This window comes from Biomphalaria glabrata, chromosome 16 (assembly GCF_947242115.1).
Source record: "Biomphalaria glabrata chromosome 16, xgBioGlab47.1, whole genome shotgun sequence".
NCBI lineage: Eukaryota > Metazoa > Mollusca > Gastropoda > Planorbidae > Biomphalaria > Biomphalaria glabrata.
The window spans coordinates 28,923,922-28,943,427 of record NC_074726.1 but is presented as its reverse complement, the minus strand read 5'-3'; the positions used below and the strand labels follow the sequence as shown (position 1 = coordinate 28,943,427).

The 19,506-nt window shown below is 36.7% G+C and overlaps 1 protein-coding gene across 2 annotated transcripts; it reads left to right on the top strand.

Annotated features, from left to right (window-relative positions):
- Window positions 1-2,262: 2,262 nt before the first annotated feature.
- Window positions 2,263-19,499, top strand: LOC106060521 (carbonic anhydrase 7-like). 2 transcript variants are annotated; one of them, XM_056014463.1, is made up of 9 exons: window positions 2,263-2,397; window positions 3,488-3,514; window positions 6,172-6,201; window positions 9,902-10,075; window positions 10,906-11,054; window positions 16,412-16,504; window positions 16,782-16,848; window positions 17,158-17,321; window positions 17,433-19,499. In XM_056014463.1, the coding sequence occupies exons 2-9, from the start codon at window positions 3,490-3,492 to the stop codon at window positions 17,622-17,624; spliced, it is 894 nt and encodes a 297-aa protein (XP_055870438.1). In that variant the 5' UTR covers window positions 2,263-2,397; window positions 3,488-3,489; the 3' UTR covers window positions 17,625-19,499. The 2 variants fall into 2 exon arrangements, with proteins under 2 accessions (XP_055870438.1, XP_055870437.1); XM_056014462.1 differs by having other exon boundaries at window positions 3,426-3,514.
- The last annotated feature ends 7 nt before the right edge of the window (window positions 19,500-19,506 follow it).

Genomic DNA, 19,506 nt, shown 5'->3' with positions numbered 1-19,506 from the left:
TGCACTGACATATAGGGAAAGAGATTTTGCACTAATATATATTGAAAGACATTGTGCACTTACATAGAATGAAAGATATTGCGAACTCATATAGAATAAAAGAGATTGTGCACTCCCAAATAAGCTCCTATATTAATTAACGAGAGAGATCGGGACTAATCTAATATACAAAGCAGAATGTAAGGCGTACGTATGTATGTACGTATGTATGTATGTACGTATGTATGTATGTATGTATGTATGTATGTATGTATGTATGTATTTATGTATGTATGTATGTATTTATGTATGTATGTATGTATGTATGTATGTATGTATGTATGTATGTATGTATGTATGTATGTATGTATGCATGTATGTTGGTATGTATGTATGTATGTATGTATGTATGTATGTATGTATATATGTATGTCCCGAATAGAAATCAAAACCGTTTGACCAATCTTGATAAAACTTGGCATAAATGTTCCTTACATCATGGAGGAGACCGTAGTGTATGTTCAATGCAAAAGAAAATATTTAAATGTATCGGCTAGTAAACTTATATAACTTTACTCTGCTTGCAATGCTAGTTGGCTTTCTACTAGTGGTAGGCTGATTGCTTGAAGGTAATGCACTGGTGACATCCTTGATAACTTTGTAAGTGTATTACTTTTTTTGCGTGATGCTATTGTGTTCACAACATTGGTGTATTATGTTGTCTGTTAGTCTCTCCGTCTGTCGGTCTAGCTTAATAAAGTCTTATGTAAGGTTTCTGTGACTTGTTTCCCCTCACTCTCATTACACCGATGCAGTCACGTGTTTATCAAACGAAAGCCTATGCTGAATTGATCCACCGATACAGTCACGTGTGTTTATCAAACGAAAGCCTATGCTGAATTGATTAGGCTGTCAATTGCGTAACATACGAAAAAGTTCCAAGAAAGGAATAAGAAATAATAACAAGAAAATTCTGGGTCACAGAAATGTCTGTATTCTTGAAGTAGAAGGGATAGCGGTACTCGCCAATAAAAAACAACAACACATAAACGACGGCACAGGGGCGTAGCTAGGAATTTTCCATTGTTTGGGGGCCCAGGGGGCTTGACCTCTTTGGGGGCCCCTGCATTTTTCGTAATACTTATTTTTTAATGTAAAAAAACATTCATTTGGGGACCCCCCCCCCTCAAGTGGGGGCCAGGGGGATTTTCAAATTCTCCCCCCTCCTCCCCCCCACCCTAGTTACGCTACTGCGACGGCACTAATAACCAAGATTTTTTTTCTACCTCCATTCTACTGAATTATGAAAAGCCTTTTTTTAAAATCCTATTTCAAAATTGCTTTGGCCTTCGAATGGATAAAATGACTCTCTCACGCACTCCCACACACGCACCGACAAACACACAGAGATAGATTTTGATATAAAATAACAACGGAGGAGTGGGAAGATCTCATTGCCTCCCCCCCCCCCCAACAGACCTACTTATACCCCTACCTACCTGGTTCCCCATTGCCCCGGAGATCTGAACAAAACCAATCCTTTTGGATTGATCCTCCTAGTGCAGTGTTTCCCAAACTTTTGACCTATGCGTACCACTTCTAGACTTTTCGTAACGCTGAGTACCCCTCCCCAATAAAAAGGATTTATTTTAATAACAATCGAATTTTATGATATGCTTGTTTGTAAAAATGTTTGACATGTTTCGGATGTTCCTTCAGAGTTGAAGATAATTTACTTCCTAGTCCAAACCTCCCGCAGGACGACGGGGGATGGGAGCGGGCAGGGTTTGAACCCTGGACCATCGATAAATTCAAACGACAGTCCAGCGCGCAAACCGCACGACCAGGCAGGTTTGTAGGCCTACAAACACAAAATTAGTGAGTTTATTTTTTGCATGCTTCAGAGACACACATCAAATACATCCTGAAAAATGGAAATATATTTTTTTTAATTAAAAAAAGTGGGCGTGTCGACGGAAGTTGTAACATCCCTATCCTGTTCCTGGTCTTTGTAGAAATTAGTCTTAAATTTTAAAATAGCGCCGCATTTGAGTTTGTAAAAAACTTACTTAATAAAAAGAAATTAAAAACTTATGATATTTTATTCTAATTAACTAAATGGATATTTAAAAAAAAAATCAGCAGAGTTAACTATTTGCAACGCGTACCCCCTTCAAACTCTTCCCATACCCCTAGGGGTACGTGTACCCCACTTTGGGAAACACTGCCCTAGTACTACTATATAAATAGCCGAGTTCACTTAGTGTGCACATCTATAGATACACATCAAAGTGTTCTCTTGTGTTTCTGTGCGCTTTACAGTTCTTCTGAACACATAAACTTTATTTGTTTTATAGGCCAGTGACAAGCTCATAAAATAATAGTAATAAATCATCTCAAGCAACAGACGCTTTGGAAGTAATTATAAAATAAATAAATATATATTCTTTTTTTCAATATTCATATTTAAAAAACCTAGTACGAGTTTGCACAAAGCTTTATTTGTGTTAATTTTTTTTTGGCTTTTTAGGGCACGCAATGGTAAAAAAAAAATATAAAATTACTAACGCTTGACTGTCGTTTGGTCGTCTCGATTGTTTCGTGTTCATACCCCGCCACCTGCTAACACCCGCCATCCTGTGAGGCTTGGACTAGGATGTAGATTATCTCTGAAAGAACATCCTTCTTCTTCTTTGCTTTCACTGTTTTATTGGAGCATTAGAAAAGAGCATCCGAATCATGTCAAATATTTTACGAACATCGCGCCTTTGATTAAAATACAAATTAAAACATGTCTGCGATCACGTTGCGAGACACGTGACACATGTAAAATGGAAATCGAAAGTAAGATTTCCTTAGCAGTGAGATCATGTACTGGACAGTGAGCCTTACCCGCCAAAAGCTTCGAGTTATGTCTGTCACCGCGTCTACAATATTACAGAACTTTATGGAACCAAACTAACAACATCAAAGCCCTTTTTTTTTTCATACCATTTTTTAAACTAATAAAACTAAGAAAACATTTGCAGTACTGTGTTAATTAAAATTTTCTTCCCCATTAATTAAAAAGACGTCAAAATGTTAAGACCGACGCAAAAGTGATGAGTTATCAACTTCTTAACGCGCCCCGGGGCCCAAACATTTTTTTAAAAAGAAATTAGTATTTTTTAAATTTCTGTTATACTTAGGACTTTAAAGTTGGTAATACTTTATTTAAGAAACATTTTTTAGTACATACTAATAAAACTTTGATTACGACATCGCTTTAAATTTAACTTCCTCCCTGCAAAAAAAAAATAAAAAAAATAATAAAACCTTTCGTTTGCACAGGCCCACCATTTTCTGATAATCTAGACACAGTCAAGTAAAAACCCAGAAAACGACATAATAAGAATGACTCTTAAATATTTTCTTATCGCTTTATTAATCTTTTTTTAACGTATTAGATTTCAAACAATGAAACAGTTTATGACATCTAGTCTGTTGTTTTGTCTTGTGATCATTGCAGCCATGTATGAGAAAGGAAATTCCCAAGGTAATTTGAATTCATTCAATTTTTCATTTTCATTGTAGCGTATTCTTTATTTTTAATTCAAATAAGGGCTTGGTGGTTGAGTTGTAGGACGTTTGGCTTTCGAACGTGGGGTGGGGGTGCTCAAATCTCGTTGAAGACTGTGATTTTGAAATTTTCCATTTTTCGGAAGCCATAGAGTTCACCCAAGCCTAATGTGCATCTGACATTAGTTGGGGAAAGAAAAGGCGGTTGGTCGTTGGTCGCTGGCCACATGACACAGTGGTCAACCGTCGGTCATATAAACATAAATGTTAGATGATAGATTCATCTGCCAAATAAATGTTAGATGATAGATTCATCTGCCAAATAAATGTTAGATGATAGATTCATCTGCCCCATAAATGTTAGATGATAGATTCATCTGCCCCATAAATGTTAGATGATAGATTCATCTGCCCCATAAATGTTAGATGATAGATTCATCTGCCCCATAAATGTTAGATGATAGATTCATCTTCCCCATAAATGTTAGATGATAGATTCATCTGCCCCATAAATGTTAGATGATAGATTCATCTGCCCCATAAATGTTAGATGATAGATTCATCTGCCCCATAAATGTTAGATGATAGATTCATCTTCCCCATAAATGTTAGATGATAGATTCATCTGCCCCATAAATGTTAGATGATAGATTCATCTGCCCCATAAATGTTAGATGATAGATTCATCTTCCCCATAAAAGTTAGATGATAGATTCATCTGCCCCATAAATGTTAGATGATAGATTCATCTGCCCCATAAATGTTAGATGATAGATTCATCTGCCCCATAAATGTTAGATGATAGATTCATCTTCCCCATAAATGTTAGATGATAGATTCATCTGCCCCATAAATGTTAGATGATAGATTCATCTGCCCCATAAATGTTAGATGATAGATTCATCTGCCCCATAAATGTTAGATGATAGATTCATCTGCCCAATAGGGGAGAGATGATATATTCCTATGCCCCACATATAATAGATGATAGATTTATCTGCCCTATAGATTCAATTCAAATATTTTAACATTTTTTAGTAAATCTGTACGCATAAGTTTGGAGATATATAATAACCTTTTATTTAAGATATCAATTATACAGATTACAGGATGGACCAAATACACACACACACACACACTTTATTCCAATAGAATATGCCAGATAATTATTATACATATTTTGCGTCTAAGTGGTGGTCCTCATCCCCTTAACTCTTTATCTCCGTTATTATTGAACACTTTCTGATGTTATCAACGTTGGTATCGTCAATTAGGAGAGAAAGAGTTAATGGGCTGGGTGGCTGAGTGTTAAAACGCTTGACGTCCAAACAGGCAGGTCTCGGGTTTGAATCCTAATGAAAACTGAAGTTTTTCAGCTTTTTTTTTTTTTTAGGCGCTCCTGAGTTACTTAACTCTAATGGATACCTGACATACGAGGGAAAGTAAAGGCGGTTGGTCGTTGTGCTGGCCACATGACACCTTCGTTAACCTTCTCTCATAGAAACAGATTACATATTACATCATCTGTCCCATAGATGATAGATTCATCTGCCCTAGGAGTTTTGAACTCACATAGCTCTAATGGATACCTGACATTAGTTGGGGAAAAGAAAAGGCGGTTGGTCGTTGTGCTGGCCACATGACACCCTCGTTAACCTTCTATCATAGAAACAGATTACATTATACATCATCTGTCCCATAGATGGTAGATTTATCTGCCATAGGAGTTTTGAGCTCACTTAGCTCTAATGGATACCTGACATACGCTGGGGGAAAGAAAAGGCGGTTGGTCGTTGTGCTGGCCACATGACACCCTCGTTAACCTTCTATCATAGAAACAGATTACATTATACATCATCTGTCCCATAGATGGTAGATTCATCTGCCCTAGGAGTTTTGAGCTCACTTAGCTCTAATGGATACCTGACATACGAGGGAAAGTAAAGGCGGTTGGTCGTTGTGCTGGCCACATGACACCCTCGTTAACCTTCTATCATAGAAACATATTACATTATACATCATCTGTCCCATAGATGGTAGATTCATCTGCCCTAGGAGTTTTGAGCTCACTTAGCTTTAATGGATACCTGACATACGCTGGGGGAAAGAAAAAGGCGGTTGGTCGTTGTGCTGGCCACATGACACCCTCGTTAACCTTCTATCATAGAAACAGATTAGATTTGACATCATCTGTCCCATAGATGATCGATTCATCTGCCCCCTACAGATCGGTAGGCCTGAAAGGGAAATGTACTTTTTTTTCCCCCTGATTCTATTCGAACGGGTCCCTAGTGGTGGTTGATATTTGTGCTGGCCACGCAAGACCCTCGTTAACCGTTGGGGATTAAAAACAGATGATCTTTACATCATCTTCCTTCATAGATCACAAGGGGGTATTTTTTTTTCATCACTTAAAGCTAAAGTCTGAAAAATAACATCCTTATCACTTATAAATCAATTAGTGATTAAGTTTTATATTGACTGCTACGTTAGTATCCCCTCAATAATTAACTTTTGGTGCAGTGTAGTATCAGTCATTTCATCTATAACACTGTCTTTGAACCTGAAGAAATAAATTATTAAAACATTAAAGCGAGAAACATATCTCATGTTGTTTCATGTTTTCATTGACAGTTTGGAATTATCGCAACGGGGAACCAGATGGTGAGTAGAAAAACTTGTCTTTAGGTTGACTAATATGGTTATTCGGCTTACATTATAAGCTTTGCTTGTATCTTAGAGGTACTACGATACTCAACTCTAACTTTAAGACTTGCCATAGTCTAGGTGGTAATTTAAACATCATTTCATTTAGTCTCATAGTACACCATCATTAGCGAGGAGCAGTGAGTTCCGAACTGGATGGTCCTGGGTTCGAATCCTGGTGAAGACTGGGAGATTTTACCCAGCTCTAATCGCATTAGTTGAGGGAAAGTAATAGCGGTTAGTCCTTGTGCTGGCCACATGACGCCTTAGTCAACTGTGGGCCACATGACGCCTTAGTCAACTGTGGGCCACATGACGCCTTAGTTAACTGTGGGCCACATGACGCCTTAGTTAACTGTGGGCCACATGACGCCTTAGTTAACTGTGGGCCACATGACGCCTTAGTTAACTGTGGGCCACATGACGCCTTAGTTAACTTTGGGCCACATGACGCCTTAGTTTACTGTGGGCCACATGACGCCTTAGTTAACTGTGGGTCACATGACGCCTTAGTTAACTGTCGGCCACATGGCGCCTTAGTCAACTGTGGGCCACATGACGTCTTAGTCAACTGTGGGCCACATGACGCCTAAGTCAACTGTGGGCCACATGGCGCCTTAGTTAACTGTGGGCCACAGAAACAGATGAAGTTTACATCATCTGCCCTATAGATTGCAAGGCCTGAAAGGGGAACTTTACTTTTTTAATTTCAAAACGACACATTCTTAACAGAATTGGGTTGAGCGAACTTCTATTTAAAACAGACTTAATAGATTCAAGGATCTGAGTTGTCAGCTCAAGACTGAATTGACTTCCTAGCGTGACGCCTTAATCCTAACGACAGAATGAGTATTGCGACGTTTAAGTCATAGAATGGCACTGTTGCCAAACTAGGCATCATGTCGTTTAACATTATCGTGTGGTTTAACATCAACGTGTGGTTTAACATCCAAAGTTAACCACGACAACAGCAACATCGTTGCTTAGAAGTTAGCTCCAGTAGATCTTGTCTTATCTTATCTTATATAATATAGACGTTACTTCAAAAAAGAAGATGATTACGTCCTACGCGTCATGCATTTAGTCATGCATATTAACCAATGACTTAAATTCTGCCAAGTCACTGGTTTTCCTGGCTAGCTCAGTTGACCCATTCCATGCTCTAATAGCACTAGGGAAGAAGGAGTATTTGTACAAATTTGTCCTAGCATATGGGACGAGGAGTGTGCCTTTATTTTTGTGTCTTTCTGAGTATTTTATTAAATTTTGTTTTTGTATTTGAAGATTATGGTTCATTGTTTTATGTATAATTGCTACTTTACCCTTGAGTCTTCTGTCCTAGATTTAGTGATTTTACTAAAGGTGTTACTATAGTCAAATGTGAATATTCGTTTGTCATGAATCTCACTGCTCTATTTTGTGTCTGTTCCAGTTTCTTAATGTTTTCTTGAGTTGAGTTGAGTTGAGATTATGTAATTTACTCTAAGATATTTTTTGTTTTTGTAAAAAAAAAAAAAAAAAAAAAAGATGTAGAATAACTTAAGACAAGAAGATTGGCACTTGCGGATGACGTAATAATCTCTTTTTTTTCCCCAGAGGAATGTCTGGGTATTATAACAAGAACTAATACATTTGAATCAGACTTAAAGAACTAAAACTAAAACTAAAACTAAAGGTCTAAATAAGCTCCTATAAACCAAAACAAAACAAGAATGTGAAGCAAAAAAAAAAAGGAATACTTTTTTTTAAAAACATACATAGATTTATAACCCTTAAAAATAAACTGACCGACTTCGCTCTCCCCCCCCCCCTCTTGTCAAATTGCCTCGCCGCACCCCACCCCCCGGTCAGAGCGCCCCACATTGTGAGAAACGCTGAGTTCAGCTATTCATTCGTTTGTTTGTTCGCGGGCATGTTTTACGCGACACTCATCAGAGTATACCCTCGGTTTATTTATAGACTGGGCTGTTTAAAGTTCGGCAACTCTTGCAATGTGCATTCGTTCAAACATCACGAAGTCTTCCTGTAGTTCAGCGCTTCTCAAACTATGAGAGCGCCCCCATAGAGGTAGAGGCACGTGGGGTGCGAATGCATTCAATTTATTTTATTCTTCAAGGCACAAAAATGTCTGTACCTAATGCCTAGATACTAATTTTAATATTATCCAAGTACAATTATAAAATTACTCCTCATGAAGTTGATTACTATTCTATGAAAGTGATTACTTTGCTCTTAATAGATAATGAAATAAAAGATTTGAAAAAAAATTACTGGGCCCCAACTTCCCATAAAAAAAAACTTGGTTCAGTGAATGCATAAATATACTCAGACCCCGCATTGAGAGCTATCAGGTCCCCCAAACCACCTGCCGGCTAAGAGTTTGGAATGAAACTGCTAACTCCAGGGAAGCTACCACATGATTGTAGAAATAGGGAATTCTGATTTTTAATCCCTTCACGATGTACAAAAGACGTAGAATAAACTAATTGCACTAGATTTAATGCATTTTTAAATAAGCTAATTTCTATTTCAGATATTGTAAATATGAGGCCATTCTTTTATATTGCCTTCCACTCGCGCTGACCGTCTGCCTGTTCTTCTTTCGCCTGTTTCTTGAAGGAAGGTCTTTAAGAATGTTATGCAATCACGCATTTCTGCAATCATATAATCATTGTATTCATACAATCAATGCAATCAAACAACCAATGCAACTTACCACCATGCAATCATACAATCAATGCAAACATATAATCAATGCAACTTACAATAGATGCAATCATCTTATCACAACAATCATGTAATCATACAATTAATGTAATCATACAGTCATGCTACCATACGATTAATACAATCATTCAGTCAATGTAATCAATGCAATCATACAACCAATGCAACGTACAAATAACGCAACCATACAATCCAGTAATCATACAATAAAAGTAATCACAAAATCAATGCAATCATACAACCAATTAATCATACAATCAAGCAATCCTACAATCAAGCAATATACAACCATGCAACCATACCTTCAATGCAACTTACCACCATGCAATCATACTATTAATGCAATCATACAATCAATGCAATCATACAATCAATGCGATCATACAATCAATGCAATCATACAATCAATGCGATAATACAATCAATGCAATCATACAATCAATGCATAATTAATGCAATCATACAATGAATGCGATCATACAATCAATGCAATCATACAATCAATGCAATCATATAATCAATGCATAATTAATGCAATCATACAATCGATGCGATCATACAATCAATGCATAATTAATGCAATCATACAATCAATGCGATCATACAATCAATGCAATCATACAATCAATGCAATCATACAATCAATGCGATCATACAATCAATGCAATCATACAATCAATGCAATCATACAATCAATGCGATCATACAATCAATGCAATCATACAATCAATGTGATCATACAATCAATGCAATCATACAATCAATGCAATCATACAATCAATGCAATCATACAATCAATGCATAATTAATGCAATCATACAGCCATGCTATCATCTGATCAGTCGAGTCATGCAATCATACCGCCGCGCAACTTGCAACTAGGCTTGCCCTGTTATTAGTTATATATTTGTCAATGTTTGGTTTTCACCAGGTCCAGAGAAGTGGTATGTAAAATATCCTCACTGCGGTGGAGTGATGCAGTCGCCCATCGACATCGTCAGCAGCCAGGCTATCTACAGCCCAGCACTCACAAGCTTAAATTTCAGTGACTATTTGATGTCCAAGGGAGATAACTTTACACTATCAAACAGGGGCGGACGAATGGGTAAATTAGTTCACGAGTTATAGTCCCATTGATGAACAAATCAAATAAGACAAAAGTCAAATTTCTGCATAGTATAAGCTGCATACTGTTATGCACAATACCTTCTCTCACTAGCTATAATTAGCCATAATTATTATTATTATTATTTATTATTATAACTTTTATATAGCGCTACTTTCATGCTTAAAGCATGCTCAGAGCGCTTTCGTCCAATCTCATTTGTAGACTAGTAGGTGGGAGGGGGTATCTAGGAGTTGGTTTTCCGTGCTGCCTTTAGGCGTTCAGTAAACGAACCTCGAGCCCCCTTCTAGGTAGTCAAGACAAGCCAAGTTCAAGCGCACTTAGCCTCTCGACCACGCTTCCCATATTTAGCCATATTTAGCCATAATTAGCCATATTTAGCCATATTTAGCCATAATTAGCAATAATGCATAATTTATAAATACGAAAACACAAACATAAAAGCACATTTCTTATTCCATAAGTTACTATATCGCAATAGTAGGGATATTCCTATTTTCCGTGGATGCGTTAACCTGTTTGTCTTGTGTGTTCTTGTAAATGAAAGTATAATCTGAATAAAAACATAAAAATAAAATTTTAAATCACTCACTAATTAACGAATTAATCTTTCTGAAATACTAATGAAATGAACAACTGAAATAATACTTAAATGACTCATCCCATTTCCGTTACATTGCCTTATCTCAGGCTGTCTTTGATCAATCCAATACTTCCTGTCTCTCACTAACCTATGTAGAATTGAGTAACGATTGGTTTACAGTTGTTGTTGTGTAGCTAGAAAACTTCTGTGTTTTTATTTTTTTCAGTGCAGCTAGTCTACTCTGGCACCCCTATCTACCTCCTTGGAGGAGGTCTACCTACAGCCTACAAGCTCGTACAGCTTCACTTTCACTGGGGCGCCAACCAATATTTAGGTTCCGAGCACTACATGGATGGGAAATCTTTTCCGATGGAGGTAAGTATTTCATAGGAGCAGAAGTGGGGGCTTTCTTCTTCTTTTTCTAGCCAGAAGTATTGCTGCTGAGCTGTGAGCTCTTTTGCAGAGTGTGCCAAGGAAAAAAAAGTGTGCTGTTTCCTTCAGTTGTTCAGCACTGCCGTACAGGGTGTTGGTTATGTTGGGCTGTAGTGGTAGTAGGGTCTGTCTAAGGTGGATTAGGAAGGGGCATTCAAAGAGGATATGGTTTACGTTTTCAAAGGGGTGGGCGCAGTGTAATTTAATAGTGGTGTGTGTCCTGTTCTTAGTTGGAAGAAATTAATACTGTCCAGTTTGTTAGGCGTAGTCATTTCTTTGTACATGGCTCTGCCTGTGTTTCCTGATGCCCATTGGTTGAGCCACTCCTCTTTGTGATTGTTGACTAACATTGACCTTAGGGTGAGGTAGTTAACAAATCTATCTGGTTGTTCCATAGATGAACCTGCCTTTGATAGCTTATCTGCCTTTTCATTTCCCATGATGCCAATGTGTCAAGGGATCCACTGTAGTGTGATATTGATATTTAATTTTGATATCATCTGGTGGATTATCACAATAAGTTGGGGTTTAAATTGCATTGCGTAAGTCTCGGAAGAGAAAGATGAAGAAAGTTTACACTGAACCCAATTACATTCGTTTTTTTTTGTTTTTGTTTTTGTTTTATTAAGCAACATTAAAGCGTTTGACTTCTGAAACAATAGGCCGCGGATTTAAATCCCAGCTTTTAAATTTTAGATTTTTAGAATTCTACCCAGCTTTTTTGGGATAATGAAACAATTGCTGAGGAAATTGATGAAAGCATTAGGGCGTTGCTGTCACAAGACGCTAGCAGTGTGCTGGCGCCTGCTTGAACTGGTCGTGGTCTAGGGTGATTCTGGAGGCCCGACTGTTGACGCTGGAACTTTGGTGGTTTTAGCCCTGTCACGATTTAGGTGTTTGTCTATATCTTTAACTATAAAAACCGAACACCTGAATATAGTTAGAAAAACGTAGGCGTATCACTTGATTTACATCCAGTATAGAATCTTCCAAATAAAATATTTACATACAGGTACATCAACAACTGGTGACTAAACTCAGATCTCTAATGACTATGAACGTTAGATTCTGCTATAGTTTTCTCGTACAATTTTAGGAAGACAAGCAGGAGCGAGAAATACGACCGTCCGCTCTACAAAACCCACGCTAACTGTCCGTTCGTTTCCAGAGCAAAAACCCTCCCACGTGGACTACCCAGCAACACAGTGGTTACATCCCTTTGTATCATCAGTGACGCATAACCTCAGTGGTTACGTCTACATGCATCATCGGTATCTGACCAGTGATGACGTAGGCCGCGCCAACTGCCCCTTTCCCCAAATTTCCCAGATCACCCCGCCCTCGTTGTAGCCTAGGTCCTCTGGTCCCGTGACAACAAAATAAACATTAAAGCACAAAAAAAAAATACTTATTTCCCCTTCCAATAATAAAATAAATCTAATTAAAATATATTAAAACATAAATAATGACATTAGATCTAAAATATAAATAACAGTAAACAAACTTAAAACTTTCCACAATAACTAAGGCCATCGTAGTGGACTGTGGTTGTTCTGCTACACACACACAAACGGTTGTGGGCTCACAGCGGTTTGTGACAGTTGCATTAGCCACAGTACACTCTGGTTAAAGATGAAGGTTAGAATTTGTTAAGCTAGGAAAAGATCGATTTAGAGTGTCAGAGCGACTAGACACCCGCACAAAGCCTTTGACCGTAGAGAAAAAATGTTCACAACAGATAGGCGTGGACCAGGGGCTCTTCACCCTTATTTTGTCTAAAAGTTTCATTATGGCATCGACCATTACTGGGTTCAGATCCTGTCACGGTGTGGGTAGGATTATGTGTTTTCCATCAGTCACACACTCTGATTTTTTTTCTGAGGGTTGCCGCTTGCCTTGACAACCTTCTTATAAGACGGAGTGGTTGTTGGTTTGGGTTGGTATTGTTAAAGGCCTTTGACGCAAAGCACCGAACTGCTAGTTGACAACCAAACCACTGTATGCGTATAATATTTTAACTAATACAACCTCTAAATATCTTGAGTAAACCTCTTCCGTGAACAAAACTAGATAAATCTTGTTATACACTATATGATCAAATTCAACTTGAAATTAAATAAAATGATATTTAAACAAATCTTACTTTATACAAGGTTACGAAGACAGTTTGTGTTAAAAACGTAAACTCAGAATCTGCCCCCCGAAGTGGTCCACCCAGGCAGGTTTCAATATTTTGAGAAGGAAAATCGGAATGAAGTTTTATGAAAGGCAAATGACAGAGGAATAGAGAAAGAATCTTGACAGATCTTGTGTGGTGCCCCAGCGGTCTAGCAGACCAAGGGATAGGTGAAAGTGAATGTGAAGCTAAATGTGAACCTGGCCTAACTGATGTCTTATAATGATTATCTAATTGGTCTAATTGTTTTGTAAAGGGTCAATCTCTGTGAAAATATTAATATATAATATATAAAAAGAAAATATAAACAAAATCTACAAAATGAAAAGTAAAAAAAAAATAATTAAAGTTCCATTTTCAGACCTTGTTTTCTATTGGGCAAATGATGTTAAGGTCACCAGTTTCTTTGGTTAACGAGCAGGGTGTCATGTGGCCAGCATAACGACCAATCGCCTTTACTTTTCACAACTAATTCTAACATTCTAAATCCTAGTCTTCACCAAGATTCGAACCCAGGAACCCAGGTTCGGAAACCAAGCCCTTAACCTCTCAGCCACCGAGTCCGCAAACAAAATGAAAAAACCTGTAATCGATAAAGTTGTGATGAAGTCTTGCGAGTCAATCAATACAACAAAGTAAATCTATAAAGTAACAAAGTAAATCTATAAAGTAACAAATTAAATCTATAAAGTAACAAAGTAAATCTATAAAGTAACAAAGTAAATCTATAAAGTAACAAAGTAAATCTATAAAGTAACAAAGTAAATCTGTAAAGTAACAAAGTAAATCTGTATGTAAAGTAACAAAGTAAATCTGTAAAGTAACAAAGTAAATCTGTAAAGTAACAAAGTAAATCTGTAAAGTAACAAAGTAAATCTATAAAGTAACAAAGTAAATCTATAAAGTAACAAAGTAAATCTATAAAGTAACAAAGTAAATCTATAAAGTAACAAAGTAAATCTATAAAGTAACAAAGTAAATCTGTAAAGTAACAAAGTAAATCTGTAAAGTAACAAAGTAAATCTATAGAGTAACAAAGTAAATCTATAAAGTAACAAAGTAAATCTATAAAGTAACAAAGTAAATCTATAAAGTAACAAAGTAAATCTATAAAGTAACAAAGTAAATCTATAAAGTAACAAAGTAAATCTGTAAAGTAACAAAGTAAATCTGTAAAGTAACAAAGTAAATCTGTATGTAAAATAACAAAGTAAATCTGTAAAGTAACAAAGTAAATCTGTAAAGTAACAAAGTAAATCTATAGAGTAACAAAGTAAATCTATAAAGTAACAAAGTAAATCTATAAACTAACAAAGTAAATCTATAAAGTAACAAAGTAAATCTATAAAGTAACAAAGTAAATCTATAAAGTAAATAAAGGCCTTGTAAAGTAACAAAGTAAATCTATAGAGTAACAAAGTAAATCTATAGAGTAACAAAGTAAATCTATAGAGTAACAAAGTAAATCTATAGAGTAACAAAGTAAATCTATAGAGTAACAAAGTAAATAAAGTAAGTAAAGGCCTTGTAAAGTAACAAAGTAAATCTATAGAGTAACAAAGTAAATCTATAAAGTAACAAAGTAAATCTATAAAGTACGTCAAGTTACGCGACCAAACATTATAGAAAGACCTGACCTGCGACGTCGCAATCAGTAGCTCGTTGCCACGTCACAGGTCGTGACATCGGGTCTGTGAAGTGGCAGGAGCCATTGGTCTGAATCGCCCACAGATTATGACGTCACAGGTCAGTGTTGAGGCCTTCTGTAACGATTGGTTTCGAAAGTCCCGGGTACGCTGTTCTGCCTCAACGTGGCGCCCGTGTGGAAACGGCTACTTGAGGAGGTAGCTAGGCTAAATGAATGGCGAAACAAAACTCCCATGGGAGTGTCCAAGGGTAGGCGAGAGTGGACCCATTGCACGGACGGAGTTGAAAGAGAGCTCTCACGAGCCTGTCAATAATCCATGCGCCATACCTCAAGGGACTGTTACATTAATGGCGAGTTCCCCCATGGTTAGCTTGGTATAACATATGAAGATGGCGGAGGCTCCCGGTAAACTCGGTCCTTTGCCATGTCTAGTCCATTCGTCTAGAGGCCAATTATGTCGGAAATAGCAATGCTTTATAAAGGCATTGACTTGGGTCTCTTCCAGACAGAACTGTGGTTCAGACAGGTTAGGTTTTTTTTTTACTGTTTGACGCTCAAACAGGTTTTTTTTTTAAAACTTAGAGCTCGAAGAGTCTTCGGCTCAGCTCTTTGACGATCAAACAGTTGTTTTTTTTTCAAACTTAGAGCTCGAAGAGTCTTCGGCTCAGCTCTTTGACGCTCAAACAGTTGTTTTTTTTAAACTTAGAGCTCGAAGAGACTTCGGCTCAGCTCTTTGACGCTCAAACAGTTGTTTTTTTTAAACTTAGAGCTCGAAGAGACTTCGGCTCAGCTCTCTGACGATCAAACAGTTGTTTTTTTTTAAACTTAGAGCTCGAAGAGCCTTCGGCTCAGCTCTTAGACTATCAAACAGTTGTTTTTTTTTCAAACTTAGAGCTCGAAGAGACTTCGGCTCAGCTCTTTGACGATCAAACGGTTTCGAAAGTGAAATGTAAATAGTGAAGTCGAATATTGAAATGTCTTGTTAAATATATACAATACAATTTGTTCATGATAATTTATGATAATTCATGAAAACATAATATTAACATAAACTGCTTAAAATAAAAAGTTATTTTATTTGCCCGCCATGTAGTTTAAAATACAAATTAATAATAATTATTAACCCTTAAAACGCGTGTGGTAGTTTAGCCTCTAAACATCAGAATTGTGTATGTACTCATTGTAAAACAATTCAGGGTTAATAAGGACCGCATGAATTATGAGACCAGAACAAGGGAAACTACTTACCTATAAGGTCAAAGAATTTATGTGTGCATAGTTATTTCCCTTTCATTAATGTGACTGAAAAACCCGCATGAATAATGAGACCAGAACAAGGGAAACTACTTTACTATAAGGTCAAAGAATGTATATGTGCATATTTATTTCCCTTTCATTAATGTGACTTTGAAAAACTTTTTTGAATTAACTCTTTGTCTGAGCATTTTTGTTCATGCCAACGTGTCTTTTGTTCAGGTCCATCTAGTTCACAGACAAGTTCAACTTGCCAACTTTAGTGTCGCCCAAGAACTTCCTTACGGACTAGCAGTTGTTGGCTTTTTCTTTCAGGTAAATTCTCTTCTTCCCTATTGGCTTATTTTCTTTTATTGAATTTTTAGACATTTGCATTATTCAGACAATCCTTCCTCTTTCTCGGCTCAGATGCAAAATAATTTTATTAAATGTAAAGATTAAAAATAAAAAATCCTACAAGTTAAATTTCAATAACTGTAATAGAAAAGATTTGAGAAATAATATTTCCATTTTTTTTCAATATTTATTTTAAAGTACAAGACATTTGTTTTTTTCAAAGACCTAACTTCTGTGGTGTTTTTTTTCTCTACAGATGTCAGAAAGAAATAATACCAAGTATGACCAACTCTTGAAATATTTTCACAATATTGTTAAACCAGGTAAATCTAATAATTATTATATAAAAGTGGGGATCTTCTGGCGGCTCTGAGTCCATCCAGCTCTAAAGGGTGCCTGACATTGGTTGGGGAAAAGTAAAGGCGGTTGGTCATTGTGCTGGTCACATAACACCCTCGTTAATCGAAGGCCGCAGAGAAACAGATATATATATATATATATATATATATATATATATATATATTTTATCCTCTGCCCTATATATATATATATAACAGTAGGGCTTTATATCCTTTTTTTTTTTACATTTTCTGATTGTATATTTTGTTCATTTTTTTTTTTACCCTCAACAGATACTGCAACTGAGGTTGAATCCTTCCAACTTACAGATCTACTTCCGGCGAATCTCGATTCCATGGATTACTACCGCTACTTTGGCAGCCTGACCACGCCCCCATGCTACGAGTCAGTGATCTGGACAGTGTCCACAAGCTACATTCCCATATCTGAGTCTCAGGTTTGCTCCAATATTCGAATCTATTATTTGAATGCTTTAAACGTTAAACATTGAGAGTAATCGTATTCGCAATTCTTGTTAATGTTTGCTCCGATTCTATTGTTTCACCAGATAAACTTATTCAGAAACTTGCAAAACGAGAACTTGAACAATTTTGTCAACGGGTACCGGCCAATTCAGGATTCGAATCACAGGATTGTCACCACTACTCTTCAGGACTATCCGTCGTCCGCATCTCTTACTCACATCCAGTTGCATTTTCTTTTAATATGTGTATTTATAGTAGCATTGTATATATATTAAACAATTCCCCAATTTTCTTAAATTTTTAGATACAAAGTTTTAATCTAATCCATGTTATGGAATTGTTTTATACAAATATAATAAGATGCCTGTTTGTTTTATGACCTATTTGATATCGAAGAAAATGTACCAAAAATGTATTATAACTGGATACTGTAAAACGTTTCAGATTTGAAATGATATTTATGAAAAAAACTTACAAATGAATGTAAAAGTGGCTTAACTCTCAGTGTCTTAAAGGCTGATATTAATTTACAAATAATGAAACAATGTATTCATTATTACTCCAGTGCTCTTAGTGTTTTTATTTAGAGTATAAAGGGGCATACTTGGGTGTCAATTAAGATAGTGTCATTTGGTCAGTAAAAAAACGTTGAGCTCTATATGCAAAAACAATTGTTAGTGTTTTACAGCTACGGTGAAAGGGCCTGTTACTCTTAAAGGGAGATGACCTAAGGTCAGCTTGGCTATCCTTGCATATTTTTCTTTCAAAGATATACATTTTTTTTAATACCTAAGGTTCTAATTATGTAATGGAAGATAATCCATAATACCTTACATTAAGAGAGACAATCCACACCACCTTAGAGGCGCGTAGGCTAAGTGGTAAAGCGTTTGGTCTCCGAAGTGTGGGTACTGAGTTCGAATCCTGGTGAGGAATTGGATTTTTAGTTTTAGGGATCTTTGGACGCCGTTAAGATCACCCAGCTCTTTTAGGTACCTGACATTAGTTTGGTCTTTGTACTGGCCACATGACACCCTCGTTAACCGTGGCCACAGAAACAGATGACTTTTACATCATCTGACCTATAGATCGCATGGTCTGAAAGGAGAACTTTACTTACTAAGATAAAGGACTTTAACCTACACTACTTATATAAAGGGAGATAATACACAACCAGGATTGATACAAATAGCTGTTTGTTTTTTTTTAAAGCCATCCAGACTGAATTACTGCACTATAAGAGATTTTGGGAAAACGATCAATGGCTGAGTGGTAAGCTCGTTCATCGTCTCGGTGTTCCTGGGTTCACACCCTGAACTCTCTCATCCCCCGTTGTCCTGCGGGTAGTCTGGCTAAGATGTAGATTATCTTCAACTCTGAAGGAACATCCAAAACATATATATACAGAATTTTACACTAGTCCAGATTGTATTCATCTACTTCATACTTTCTACCGTTCATATCTATTCATCCCAACACAATGTGTGCGTTTGAATGTGGACAGGACTATCTTACGTCATTCTACTGTGCATCTAAAGATTCAGCTATTAGTTTTATGAGTTCTTGACCATTTAAAGCAATGGTGGCTAAATGGTAGAGCTTAACTTTCGAACCAAGGGGTCACGAGTTTGAATCCCGGTGAACAATGTCGTTTCGTAACTACGAGGTCAGATTCTTAGAACTTGCAACTAGCTCTCATAACACTTGACATTAGTTAGGGAAAGTAAATTAGCTTGTCGTTGTACTGGCCAAATGAAACCCTCGTAAACCGTCGGTTATAGAAAGCTGTTTACGCTTCAAGGTCTGAAAGTGGAACTGTTCTTATTTGCTTTTATGCATTATACCAAACTTCAAAACATAAAAACCCAAAAGGGGTTTGCGAAACCTAGATCTATGTTTTGTAGTCTGAAATAGGTTTAAACTCATTTCCATTTGCTCTTGATTGCACTATACATTTGTTTCACTAGTATAGCGTACAAAGCCAAATCTGTGTTTTTCTGTGTTTAACTATATCTCAATGCATGCTATGTTGTTTTGTTGTTTTGTGTCTAAATAATAATAGGCCTATGTGTGGACAATGTGACTTGCTAATTCTTAACAAATAAAAAAAAATCTTGTTTGAAAGAATTGAATAAAAACTGTTGAAGATATTCGGCT